Raw genomic sequence first — 13,384 nt, 5'->3', positions numbered from 1 at the left:
GGGGCCCCGTGAGTGCGGGCACTGCTGCGCCCTGGGCACCAGCGCGGGGCTGGAGGGTGGGAGCAGCTGGGCAGCCGTGCTGCAGCTCGCTTTCGGCTCTCTTCTGGCAGAGGCCAAGCTAAAGAAGCTAAAATAACCTCTGGTTTTGCCTCTCCTTGCTGTAAGTTTTGGCTAACTGTGAGCTGAGCTCCATTCGATAATGTGGGAAGCTCACGGCACCTGGAGAATGGAAGCCCCTTGGGGTCCAGTGCCTCAGTCCCTGTGTGAGGGCTGCACTCTGGACTCGGCTCTCCTGGCACCACCAAGCCGACCTCTCCAAATCCCTGCTGTCTGATGTGTCTAAACGCCTTTTGCTCTCCAAGTGCTCAGGTTCGTGTGGCGAGGGGCGCATGAGCCGCTTCATAGCGTGTCGCAACCTGGAGGGCAAGGTGATCTCCAGCTCGCAGTGTGACCCGGCCACCAAGCCCCTGGCTGTCCACCCGTGTGGAGACAAGAACTGCCCTGCACACTGGGTGGAGCAGGAGTGGGACCAGGTAAAGCCAAGCCCAGCCCTGTGTCCTCAGACCTCCTTTCCATCCCATATCCCCCAGGATGTCGTGGGAGCTTGGTTCCCTCGGCAAAGCACAGTTGTACAGTGTGACCTCCAGACATGGATCTGTATTCTTGCGCCAGCTGCTTTGAGAAAGAGAAGGAGTAGTGAATATCCCAGCTTGTCCCTGCCGTACCCCCTAGAACACCCCAAAGTTTGTGGGATTTGCTGCCTTCTCAGGGAGCTCCACCGGAGGGCAGCAATGCCCTAAGGAAACTGCTCTCCCACCTGGCAGCTGCAGACACCTCAGCAGAGCCCTGTTTGCTCACCCCCAGACAGGACATGAGTTTCCCACCACTAAAGAGAAAGTCAACAAAACCAGCTTCATCTCTGATAAGTAACAGCTGGGGGCAAACCTGAAGCAGAGCTCAGATCCTTGTGCTGAAAGTCACATCCAGACCATAACTGTGTGCTTGCTTCAGGGATTCCAGGCCAGGGAACGTGGCCCAGGTGCTCTGTTCCACCCAACAATCAGTCTCCGCACATCTCTTTACTCTCTTTCTGTTGCTCAAGGCCTAAAGACTTCGGGCTTCCCCATACAAGCTGATCCAAATCCCAGAGTATTCAAAGAAACACGTTGAGTCAGTTGCAAGGCTTGGGCTTTTCCTTTGAAGTCTTGAGCAAAACAGGGATTCATATAGCACCAAGGAAGAAGGTTTCTAGGAAATAAGAGAAGCAGCCAAGCCCTCTTCCCTTCAGTCATGGCTATGCCTCTATTCTCACTGTGCTCCCTTTACAGCTGCTGACTGCATTCAGCTGAGTCTCCTCCAGCACCAGTAACAAGCACAGGCTGGTTAAACCTGGCAGTTCTGTAACCCTCCACACCTCCGTGTGGGTCACACATAGTCCTGAAGTGCCGTTTTCAGCTGTCACCCAGCTATGAAACTCCTCAGAGCTCTTGAAAGACCAGCTGAGCTCCCCACCTTTGCCCATGCCAGCTTCTTTGCCATGTTCTCTCAGCTGATGAGCTCTGAGTTCTCAGCATGACTAAGGGCAGATGCGAGCCAGTTGTGCTGGCCCCCCCTGCTGTGGTGAAAAAGGACTCCAAGCAGTGAAATCTCAAACTGGCAACTGCCTCCATGGGCATCAGGGAGCAGATCCTGCCTCCTGCTGCTTCTCCTGGTGGTGACCCGAGGCAGAAAGCCCTCCCAGCTAAGCCTGCATAGCTCTGGGCTCAGCAGCGCTTGTCTGTGCACATCACCTGCACTGCACCACTTTGGTCCCCTTGGGCCCACACAAGGCTTGGCAGCGCACCAAGATCTGGATTGCTACACGCATATGCTATGTGGTTTTTCAGAACATAGATACACATAAAATAAGACAGAAACAGCCTCCTGTAGTCTTGCCTTGGCTGCTCCTGGTGCCCTGTGGTAGCTGCTCTCGAGGCCAGCCAAGGTGAACTCAGCTGAACACTAATTACCAGCATCTGTCCCTGCCCCTATGGCCTGGGCAGCACTTCCCTCTGCTGGACTGGTGTTAGCACAGGCATCAAGCCTTCCTTCTGAGCAGAAAGCCCTCTTACCTGAGGCTGAGCACCGTTTGTCACCAGGCTGCTCTGTTCCCCCCACAGTGCGACGCCAGCTGCGGGCGAGGGATGAGGACCCGGCTGGTGCTGTGTGCGGGGCTGGAGAACGGGCTGTACAGGGAGTACCCCGAGAAGCGCTGCCAGGCCTCCCCGAAACCTGAGCAACAAGCTGCCTGCTTCAGGAGGCCGTGTTCAACGTGGTTCACCACCTCCTGGTCCCAGGTAGGGCTGGGGGTGGCAGGGAAGGGGCAGGGGAGGCCTCGGAGCCCTGGTTGGTGGCGCAGGACCCGCGCTGAGGCTCTCTGGCAGCCTGCTCTGCCAAGGATCTGCTGAGTCTGGATGGGACCCCGAGCTCTGCTCCTCTGCAGAACAGGCAGCAGGTTGAGAGGCTGGCACATGCAGGCTGGAGAAAATCTTGGAGCATGGGGATTATTGCCTCAAGCAAGAGCATGCGCCACACTCCAGGCATGCGGGATGCAGCCGTGTCTCCTCCTCTGCCAGGAGTCCATGTTTTGTCTTTCCCCCCTTCCTTTGATGGTAACCGGTGAGCGTTTAGGGAATGGGAAGACAGAGGAGCTGGGTCTGGCTTTCAGCAGCCATTTTCTCAGTTTTCTGTCACAGCATCAACGCTCCAAACAAAAATAGTTCTGAGCTGCAATAAAGAGATGAAAAGCAAACTCTCCCTTGCTCTGTCCCAACTCCAACTCAGGGATGCTTTCCTCCGGCAAAAAACCAGGAGAGTGAGTTTGAGATCAGTGTGGTATTTGACCCCAACCTCCTCATGAACAGTCTCCAAAGTAGGGATCGGAAGACCTCAGTAGAGCAAAGAACTCGGGAGCTTGAGCAAAACAGAAAATGCCTCTCATGCTCTCTTTCCTGTTTCCCGACCCCAACAGTGCAGCAAGACGTGTGGTGCTGGCGTGCGACTGCGGGAGGTGAAGTGCTACCAGGGGGAAGCGCTGGCTCAGGGCTGTGACCCCTCTGCCAAACCAGAGGCCAGGCAGAGCTGCCAGCTCCAGCCGTGCCCCACAGAGGCACCAGGTACGTCTGGGAGGGCAGGGAGGTGGGGGAGCCCTCGGCTTTGCTCATGTCCATGTCCATGCTGGGGAAGCACATCTCCTTTTTAACCCCTCCTGTGTGTGCTGCTGCTCCCCAGAAGACGCCTGTGAAGACAAAGCGACGGCCAACTGCGTGCTGGTGCTGAAGGTGAAGCTGTGCTCTCACTGGTACTACAGGAAGGCCTGCTGCTGGTCCTGTCGGCTCAAGGCACCCTGAGCGCTGCCAGGCCGTACTTCCCTTCCCAGTTCAAGGGCAGCAGCCCCCTCGAGCCAGACTTTCCACTTGAAGCCACCCCACCTGGCTTGGCTGTGGAGCCAGTCCCTGTGGAGCAGCCTGCTCAGCGAGGAAGGATTCCTATGACTTAGTCATCACTGTTCCCTCTCCACCAAGAGGGTTTTACACAAGACAAACCACCAGTGCCTAGAAAGCTACTGAGGAGTGAGTTGGGAGAGCCTGTCCCTGCTGTCACCGTCTCTGAGGGTGCTGGCTGGAGGCGGTGGGGCACCGAGGCCAGCCCACGGCAGGGCAGGGACAGCAGCACCCCTCTGCTCTGCCCTGCAGGTTTCCTACAGCAAGGGCAACTGCCAAAACACACCGAAAAATTGTGTCACAATAAAGAGATAAACTACAAAACTGTGGATATGGGATGCGTGTGCCTAGGCCAGAGCCAAGGGAGGAGCAGGGGACACAAGAGGAGCAAAAGCAGGAGCAGGAAGGGTGGGGAGGAAAAATGCTTGCACCAGTAGAGCTTCCAGGCAGCACTGGATAAAGCCCTTTCGGTGTTGCCTGCCAAAAGAACAGAAACCATTCCTGGTTTGTATTTCAAAGTCCTCGTTTATTTCTGACATTGAATTTGGACCCATAGCTGAGCAACAAAGACACAGAATAGTAACAGGAGGAATCTGAAGTGGAAAAAAGTCTGGGATCCCTGCCCCTACCCCATCCTATTCCTCCACCAGCTCTCAAACGTTCTAATCCTCAGCTGCATCCCCCGTGTTTCCAGCCCTTCCAGACTCACCCATTTCCCTGTAGCCATGCCAGACCCAGGGCGTGTGTTGGCTGCAAGGCCAGCCCTCATCTTGGCCATCTGGCTGCTCTGGAACTGCCGCCCCAGCCTCGGTGCCTCGTTAGCCGGCAACAGGTCACGCTTTATTTGCTTGTGACGAGGATGACAGTGGAGTGGCCTTCCTTTCACCACAAGGGTGACCCACAGAAGTGTGTTATTCCCACCCTCCCCTGGGGGTCACGGCGCTGCCGTGGCAGTGGGAAGCCTTTTTGTGTGCCAGGAAGTAGAGTTGGGTGCCGGGAGCCACCGTGTCCGTGTGCTGGCTCTGTGCCAAGGGGACTGCATCACGGGGCTGTCTGGCAGAGACCACACTGGGACACATTAACTTCTCGTGGCTCCCAGCATGATGAGACCTAGCTGAGCAGATGCTCGAGTGGGAAAGAATGGGATTTATCAAGTTAGCCAAGATTTTCTTCCTGTTACAGACTGTATTTTCAGGGAGGAGCACTGGCTGGATGGGAGGCAGCAGGAGCTACAGACTATTGACCAGTGGGATCCAGAGAGCTTTGCTGCTGCTAACTTTCATCTTCCCTCCTGCCTGCCCTTAATGTAAGAGGACATTAAAACCTGCTATCACTATTTGGAGAGTGGAAAGAGACTCTAAAAGCAACGCAGCTAGACCGAATCTCAACATAATGGAAATGCAATGTCTTTTTGGGCTGGAGGTGGGGGAGATGGTGCGTAACACTTGCTCAGAAGTGTGTGTAAAATGCAGGCTGGGGCAAAGTGTTTGGTTACAAGGATCATCACCACGTTTTGTCTGGCTCCTTTCTTCAGATCAGAGGTGCCAAGGCATGGGCAGGTCCAATGTGTACATCAGCCTTTTGCCCGGTAACGTGGACATTCGAGGCTGGTGTGCTGTGTGTCTCTGTGCTGAGACCTACTTTTTCTGTGTGTGAATGGGGAGGTCAAGTCCAAATCCTTCTGTGAGCAGTGGGATGATTTCTAAATTGCAGTGGTGAAAATAAAACCCCACCACTCACATTTCTGAGCAGTCCTACCCTATATTGCAAAGGCGTGGCAAGGGTTTCCTGCCACTACCTCCAACAGCATCCGCAGGGATCATTGCTGTCCCGGTCCCTCCTCCCTGCCGTGAATGGGAAGTGCTCAGCTGAGCAGTCCTGCACTGGTTGCTATGGAAGTGCCTGGGAATGGAGATGAAGATGGAGATATCCCTTTAGTAATTTTTCACCTAATTTGATTTATGGAGGAAGAAGAACCTTTCCCACATTCGTTTTTGCAGAAAGGCAGAGTCACTGGCTGTCGTTGCCAGCTGCAGCGCCAGTGAACCCACGTTCACAACATGTTCAAGACACATTTGGGTCTTGTGCCCTCTTCTTCCAGAAGCAAAAGCAGGGGGACCCCGACCACCTGAACGTCACTTTCCAGTGGGAGGCTGTGGGCAAAGGAGATGTGACCCAGTGGGTTCTGCTGTTGCTGTCAAAAGCAAAATCCATCCTAAAGCCAACCTTCCTCTGGCTGTCGGAGCTGTCAGGGTGGAGCTTTGAAAGCTGAAGGTGACCAAAACTGCAGTTATTTAGGAATTCAGTTCTTCCCATAAGTAAAATCTTGCCATATTCATGGGTCCAAGTTAAAATTGCTCCTAAGAAAGCCTGTGAAGAGTAGAAGAGGTGTGGGCTTTGGCCGCAGACGGACCAGCCTGTGCCTGTTTGCGTGGGTGAGCACTTTTGCGAGGAACTTTGCCTCCCGCGGCAGTGACCTAAATTCACGTCCTCAACTTCTTCAGCACGTGCAAAGACCGAAGCAGGTGGGAGACGGTGCCCTATCTTACACTCGAACAGAAAAGCTTACTGCTAGCGGCAGCTGACGCAGCACGAGGGGAGTAGGATGACCTGGATCTGCCCTTCTTCACTTCCCCGTGGCCGAGGAGCGCTGCCATGCCCCGCTCGGCACGGGGGTTCGGCGGGGACGGTCAGCCCGTTGCTCCGTGTGCCCAAGGCAGTGGGCATCACCTCGGGTGGCTGTGCGGGGACACCGAAGGCCTCTCTGGGCTCAGGGAGCCGGGGGAGCCTGGGGTAATTAAGTTAGGTTTTACTGTACATAGCCCTCGTTAGACAAGTCCCTTTGGGGGAGAGAGTAGATAATAATGACACTTAATGATGGGTTCGGAGGCGGCCGGTTCGGCGTCGCCCTTCGAGGTCTCGCTCGCCTTCTGGCCCGCAAGGCTTGGCCGTGCCGGGCGGCTCGGCAGGATCGTGCTGGCCTCGGGCTGGGCGTCCGGGCTCCTCTCCTCAAAGACAAGTGAAAAGCCCCTTCCCCGGAGCGGGCGCCGGCGGGGGACACCCCGTGCTAGTGGCAATGGTGCCTACACCTCCGTGCTGATGGCCCGCGGGTTCGGGAAGCTGTCGCGGAGCAGGCCGTGGCGGCTCACCGTGTAGCTTTGCAGGGTGGCCATGTTGAGGGGCGGCCCCATCTCCTTGTAGCACGCGGGGGTGTAGGTGACCCTCTCGCCCCCGTTGCGCACCATGTCGGCAGTCCGGATGTAAAAGGGGGAGCCGTACGGGGAGCAGGCCGGGCAGTAGGTGTGAGCCCCGTGCTGGTTGAGCTCGCTGGGCGGCGGCGCGGGGCTGCCCTGCCCGTCCACCACGCGGGAGCTGCACGCGTTGCACATGCCCAGGTGCGAGTGCGTGGGCAGCTCGGGCTCTTCCTCCTCCTCCTCCTCCTCCTCCTCCTCCTCCTCTTCCTCATCGGAGTCATTTTTCTTGCAGCAGTAGTACTGCAGGAAAGGGAAGGGGTTGTATGAGGGGAAGCGGAGCAGCCGGTGGGGCAGCCCTGCCACATCCCCACTCCCCTCATCCCCCTGCCAGAGAAACCCTCCGTGGCCTCTTGCTGATCTGCTCCACCATTCCTGGGTCCTGTGAAGCAGCAGAAGCCGGACAAAACCTGGACCTGAGCGTGCTGCAGGAGGCAGTGGCTGGGGCACTCACCGCCATCCCCCTGTGAGGTTTGCAAGGGGAAGGTGTTTCATCCTGCCAGTTGGAAACTGCTCCAAGTAAGCGCTGTGCTTTTCATCACACGGGCATTGCTGCATGGCACAGACTTCACATTAACTTTTAAAGAGCAGGAGGTTGCAGTTAGCTGTTGCTGAAAGCCTCCTCGTTTAATTTACAAGGGGGAAAAAATTATATAAAAATCTCCATCTGGTATTGCAAACCCAGCCAAGCCTGCACCTCAATTAGCAAGTGCTGCAGAGCTTCAAAAGCCTTAGGGCAGTACCCCCCACACTGAGGGGAGGGAAGGACATAACTGCAGCTCCTGGGGGGGGATAGGAGGTTTCAACTCCCTGCCATCACAGGCAAAAAAAGCCCATCCAGACCCCTCCTGCAGCAGCACCTTGGCCCGGGGAGCACAGAATCATAGAATATCCCAAGTTGGAAGGATCGAGTCCAACTCCTGGCCCTGCACAGGACAGCCCAAAAATCACACTATGTGCCTGAGAGCATTGTCCAAGCACTTCTTAAGCTCTGGGAGGCTTGGGGCTGTGAGCACTGCCCTGGGGAGCCCTTTCCAGTGCAAGGTAGGGGTGGCAAGGCAGAGGACACTCACCTGTAGCCTACAGTAGCAGAGCACAGCAATGATGCACAGTAGGATCACCGTCGCTAGGATTCCCCCGGTGATAACAACAGTTCCCGCTGTCATCCGACCAATTCTCCATCAAACTCTGCGAGGCAGGGACACAAAACTCACCTACCCTGGCTTTGTCATCACATTGTGGATCTGATGCTCACAAGCCATTCCAAAATACTGCATGCTCATTCCTCTCTCCCCAGCTGGAAAAGTATCATCCAATATTATCCTCCTCCTCCTCTTAGTGAGAGGACACACCTGGGACACAGCATCACATCCCCTCACTGTTACTGCTGCTCTGGCTTGGGGTCTTTGTCAAACCCCCCACAGCCCACTGGCAAAACCTCCCCCCCTTGCTGAGCCAAAAGGGACCATTTCCACCCTCCTGGCAGAAAATCCAGTTTCTGCTTCAAAATGCAGGAACAAACCTGGGTTTTCACCAGGAAAAGCCAAAGGGCAGCCTCTGAATTCCACAACAGTCCGAGCCCAAAAATTGCACCCCAGCTGCATGTCAAGCACTCACAAGGCTGAGCAGCTGCCACCCCCATCCCTGTGCCATGGCACCCAGGGGACACTTACGTTCAGTGACGGAGGCGTTGGACCTGGAAGAAGTGGAGGGAGAGGTTAAACATGGCCTGAGAGCACCCCTTGCACCTGCCTGCCTTTCCCCGTTTCCCAAGAATTTGCCTTGATTTGGGACCTGCGGGAAGCCCTGCTTCATCCCCCTGTTATTTTCCTTGATTCAAAGCAGGGAAAGGAGGCATTTCCCAAGCTGGGAGAAGCGCTCTACAGGAGCAGGGTGCAGGCCTGGCTTAGTCAGCACTTGGCCTTTTCCACTTGAAAATTTATTACAAGGAAGGCGGATGCATCATTGCGCGAGTGGCCGATGTTTTAGGTGCTGCTGGGAAACGAAACTGCTCCTCCATCCCCTCCAGGACAGGCGAGCATCCCCCATCACCCCACAGACACTCACCCGGAAAAGGACAGGCAGGCCGTCGCAGTCACGCTGGCCCCGGGGCGGCCGGTCGGGACGGGCAGCACCACATGGCCACGGGGAGACTCGGCGGCCCTGGAAGGGAGAACAAGGAGAAAAACTCCACTGTCAGCTCATTCCCCTTCCCAAAGAGGCTGCCCAGCATCCCCATCCCCACCAATGCCACCCGTGTCACTGCAGTGGGGCTAAGAAATTGCTTTTTTAGGGACACTGCTGGGAAATGTGGGTGCTGCAAAGGTGGGTAAACCAAACTGCCAGGAAAGGACGACCCCGTGCCCCAAATCTGCCGTTTCACCAAAATTGAGGACTTGTACCAAGAAGTGGGCGCAACCAGGGCCCCATCCCCCCCTGCCCCCCCCCGGTGACGCCCGGCACAGCCGCATTTCATTATTGGCCCCTGTGTCCCTCTGTGCCTCGTCCAGAGCAGGGATAATTGATAGGGCCCAAGTGCCAGCCCGCTGCAACTGAGGAGATCTAATTACCCACTCGCCACGCAGCCCTAATTAACGGAGAAAGGTGGCAGCTTTCAGGCGAGACCTTCCCAACTCTCCCCTGGCCCCTCTCGGCTGCACGTCCCAGCAGGCAAAACTTGGAACCTCCCTCCCCGAAAATCACCCACCCTCCTCGCTCTGCTGTGATGATTTGCACATCCTGCCTGCCACAAATTGATTTTCAGCTCATGGGAAGTTCCTGTAGGAAGCCAAAAGGCGGGCACTCATTGGATTTCCTCCTTGAGCCGCTCTCACACATGAAACAAAGGAAAAAAAAAAGCCCCAAAGAAATCAATATGTCCATAACCCAGCTAATATCTCCATCCATCAGGAGACCCAGCACAGGGCTAATAATAGAGACCAACACACTCAGCTCCTGCTCCTTGTTACCAAACCGTACCCTGAACCTCTGCCAGGAGCGTGAGGGGACACACAGGGAGCCTTTGGTGTGGCTGTCACTTCCCCAGGTGCCTTCCTTTAACAGGGAAAAGGTGACAGTGGGTGGCTGAAAAAGGCAAACGCTGACCTTTGATGACCCCGAGAGGGACATGCTGTGAGCTGGGCAGTGACGGATGATGCAGGCAGCTGTTCACATCCAGAACATTTCATGGGAGCTGTGATTTGATTTAGAGCTCAGAGAGCAGCATCCAATTAGCCTGAGGACTGGAGTGAGCAGGCAGCCCTGGAGAATGACCCTGGGCAGGGAGGGACTAGCCTTGGGGATCCTTCGGTCACCTCCGAGACCTGAGTGTCTGATCGGGGCTGCCTCGAGGATGGCTGGGCTTCCACATGCCCCATCTCTGGTATTCCCATTTCTGGGAGTGCTGGGATCAGCATTTCACTAGCCCCACACAGGAACTGGGCTCTTCCTTAATAAAATAGTGACTGCTAAATAAAGGCAAAAATGAAAATGAAGCACAAGAGAAGCGCTGCCTTTCCTCTTTATAGGGGATGTCTTCCAAGAGGAGGAAGCTCCTACCCTTCTCCTCTTCCCCAAAGCCTGCGCACCACCAGTCCAGAAGTTCATTTTCCACCCAGTTTGTGCCTATAAAATAGCTTTCTCTAGCCCACAGCTCTCTCCTGCATGGATGAAGAAGGGAATGTAACACCTCCCAGGGAAGGAGCAAGAGCCACAGTCTCGGGAGTAACTGGGATTTTGGGGATTATAAACTAAATATGCCCAGAAAGGGGCAGGACGACGACAGCAGCCTTTTCACACCTCTGCCACCAGGAACCAGCCCATACCTATTTTGGGCTCCACTGGCTCAGCTGCACACGGCCCCACCACTCCATCCCAACAAAAAGGCCATAGATTTTCATGGATCCTGTAAAAGCCTGGGCTGCACTGTGAGCTCAGCTGTCCCGGAGCAGGACAGGACGCAGAGGCATCCCAGGCGGATGCCCAAGCCCAACTCCTCGAGGCACAGCCCCATTTCTCCTTCTGGCTTAAAAAGTGGAGTCGAGAGTTGTTTAAATATTTCAATATCCCAGGCTGAGCAGACTCCTTGGCACCCGCTGCTCCCCGGCTCCTGGGCGGCTCAGCAGAGGCAGCAGCCCAAGGGTGGCCGTGGGGACCCTCTGGCACACAAATCACGTCAGTAAAACCAGGATTTATAGGCGCAGGGCTGGTCCCTGCCGTTCGGGGAGTGGCCGGGGCGCTGGCAGCGGGGTCGCTCTGTCGCCGGGGGTCGGGAGCGGGCGGAGGGCGCGGCCGTGGCGTTATCGAACTCCTCCGGAGGGGCAGGCGGGCAGAGCCGCTTGCTGCAGAGATACATCTCTTTATTGATGTTGCCTCCCGGCGCACAGTCACGGCCTGAAAAGTGACTCTGGGAACGCGTGGCATCTCAGCCTTCTATATTTATTCTCCTTCAGTGACGTCCATAGCAGATTTGCACGGTTTGCAAGTCCACGGCGAGGGTTTTGCCAGCCACCAGCACTCCCAGCCCAGCTGAGACACTCCCGTCCTTACGGGTGTCCCAGCAGCCCCGAGCTCATCCCTGCCACCCGGCAGGGGTCGAACACCCACACCAGAGCTCGGGAGCAGCTTTGGGCCGGGGCAGGGCACGGGTATACACCGCGAGCATCGTGCCGAACCCCGCCGCGAGTCCTGCCCCAACCCAGGCTCTGCTCTCCTGGTTTTGCTCTGCAGCTCACGGGATAATTCAATGAAATGTCTGCCTGGTAAATTAGCGGCCGCTGCCTCACCAGAGTCATCTCCCAGGGCCTAATTGGAAAAAACCAGCATCAGGGGCTGCCTTTTCAAAACAGATTATGGCAGCAAACAACAGGGCAGCTCCCGGGCAGCTGCGACCTGCCCCGCACAGCCCAGCCCGGCGGCAGGGGGGGATCAGCCCTCTGCTGCAAACCCCCAGCCACGGGGCAGGACGGGTGCTGGGCAAGGCTGGGCTCCTGCCACCTCCCTGCATGTCAGGTGCTCTGCTCTGAGGGGACAGACCAAGCCACGGGGGAGCAGAAACAAGGAGAGCCCACCACACAAACGAGCCGAGCCACATGAAATTGTACCCACAGCAATGGCAATGTGGGATGCAGCTGGCAGCCCCCCAGTAGCCTCCCTCTGGGCCCAGTGCTTGCCCCCAGGCTTCCTGCCCAGGAGGCAAACCCCTGGGGCACTGTGAAACCTTTAAACTTCTAATGAATGCATCAGCTGAACCTGCTGCTGGTTCTGCTGGAGTTATACTGGAGTCTGGACCAGTCCGCAGACAGAAATCACAGCAGCAGTCGGGAAACCTTTCATTTCAGCCTGCTGCAGAGAACTCCAAATAAGGTTTTCCCCAGCAGAAAGGGTGTTTAGTGTGACCCATTTCCTCCCCGAGGCTTTTTTCCTGCTGTGATGCCTTTGGTGCCTTGAGCCGTGTGGGTTTTTCCCAGCAGTTTTGCTGCAGCCAACACCCTGCTCCCAGCCACCGCAAGGACAGCGAGGTCGCAGAGGTGACACTGTCCCCCAGCCGAGGCTCCAGTGAATCACAGTCACTCATCAAAACCAAAAATCCTGTGCCCTGCTGCAAGTCTGCCCTTGCTTTCCCTCCACCACCTGGACCAGCTCCCCAAGGCCCCCCACTGCCTCTTCCCAGCCCAGGGATGGGAAAGACAAAATACCAACAAGGATGTGAAACCAGCTCTTTTCTTGCAAAAGCTTTGTGGAAAAGGCAAGATATTAATCGCAATTAAAACAATCAAATGCCTTCAGTGGTGGAAGCTGCCAGCCAGACCCCAGCTCCAGGGTGGGCACGAGGGGCTGCGCTCCTGCTGTAACACTGTGCTCCCAACCCACTGAGCCCAGGAGATCCCTTCTCCCAGCCATCAAACTCTGCCAAAAAACACCTTCTTTCCCACCCAGGTTCACTGCCTCCCACGCCAGGCCTCATCCTGCCCTGTGGGAGCCCAGGAGAACTTCCCTGCTGACGTCTTTATAGCCACAAAGGACCAAGCATCCCCCTTCGAGCTCCGTCCAGCTGTGTGAAGCCCTGGCACATCCTGGCACCAGCACATGCTGACTCCTTTCCCTGGGAGGCCTCGCAGCACTTCTCAGACTTCCGGAGGAAGGGCAGCTTTGCAGGCTGGGACTTCTCAGGCACGGATTATCCCGGTATCTCGTTACTTGGGCATCTCATCCGCGCTTTATCTCCTTAAGCGACTATTCAGATCCCGTCTCGCCTGCCTGTGTGGATTAACCGCAGCCACGTATACGATGGACGGACACGGAAGGGACTGTCACCCCACCCTGTCCCCCCAAACACACACAGACAGCAAACCCCATGGCTCAGCCAAGGCTACATCTGGAACAAGGCAAGCCTCTATATAATTCCAACCCCACTTGCAGCTCCTCCTCACTGCAGGGCGGCTTAAAACCCAGGATAGGAGCGTGACAGATCCCTCCTCATCCCCCCACACGTCTCGTCCCCGCTGTGTTTCGTCGCCCGGCCGGCTCCCAGTCAGCCGAGCTCGGGAGCCCGGGCGGGTGGATGCGGTCCCGGGAAGGGGGGTGTGCAGCCCACGGTGGGATGCAGGATGGGAACACCCTCGGCCTGGCCCACACGGCTCACCTCCCGCA

The 13,384-nt window shown here is 56.5% G+C and overlaps 2 protein-coding genes across 4 annotated transcripts in view; one reads left to right on the top strand and one right to left on the bottom strand.

Moving 5' to 3' along the window:
- Positions 1–3,809, top strand: part of LOC103617792 (ADAMTS-like protein 2) — a 19,712-nt gene extending 15,903 nt beyond the window's left edge. The window contains exons 14-18 of the mRNA XM_017737399.1: positions 1–8; positions 363–533; positions 2,160–2,336; positions 3,011–3,155; positions 3,271–3,809. Of these exons, the coding sequence (XP_017592888.1) occupies positions 1–8; positions 363–533; positions 2,160–2,336; positions 3,011–3,155; positions 3,271–3,389 (620 nt within the window). The 3' untranslated portion in view covers positions 3,390–3,809. The remainder of the gene's footprint in view (positions 9–362; positions 534–2,159; positions 2,337–3,010; positions 3,156–3,270) is intronic.
- A 178-nt stretch (positions 3,810–3,987) lies between these two features.
- FAM163A (family with sequence similarity 163 member A) overlaps positions 3,988–13,384 on the bottom strand; it is a 17,105-nt gene continuing 7,708 nt past the window's right edge. For 2 of the 3 annotated variants that reach the window (XM_017737454.1, XM_017737452.1), the window contains exons 2-5: positions 8,801–8,896; positions 8,407–8,429; positions 7,807–7,921; positions 3,988–6,976 (exon numbers count right to left, since the gene is read on the bottom strand). In XM_017737454.1, coding sequence (XP_017592943.1) covers positions 6,566–6,976; positions 7,807–7,899 — 504 coding nt within the window. In that variant the 5' untranslated portion in view covers positions 7,900–7,921; positions 8,407–8,429; positions 8,801–8,896 and the 3' untranslated portion in view covers positions 3,988–6,565. Of the gene's footprint in view, positions 6,977–7,806; positions 7,922–8,406; positions 8,430–8,800; positions 9,138–13,384 lie in introns of those variants that run through there. The other variant, XM_017737453.1, reaches the window with a different exon arrangement.

The sequence above is a fragment of the Corvus brachyrhynchos genome, unplaced genomic scaffold (genome assembly GCF_000691975.1).
Source record: "Corvus brachyrhynchos isolate BGI_N302 unplaced genomic scaffold, ASM69197v1 scaffold466, whole genome shotgun sequence".
Taxonomy (NCBI): Eukaryota; Metazoa; Chordata; class Aves; order Passeriformes; family Corvidae; genus Corvus; species Corvus brachyrhynchos.
Note: the sequence above shows the minus strand (reverse complement) of the source record. Positions and strands in the feature narration are given on the sequence as shown.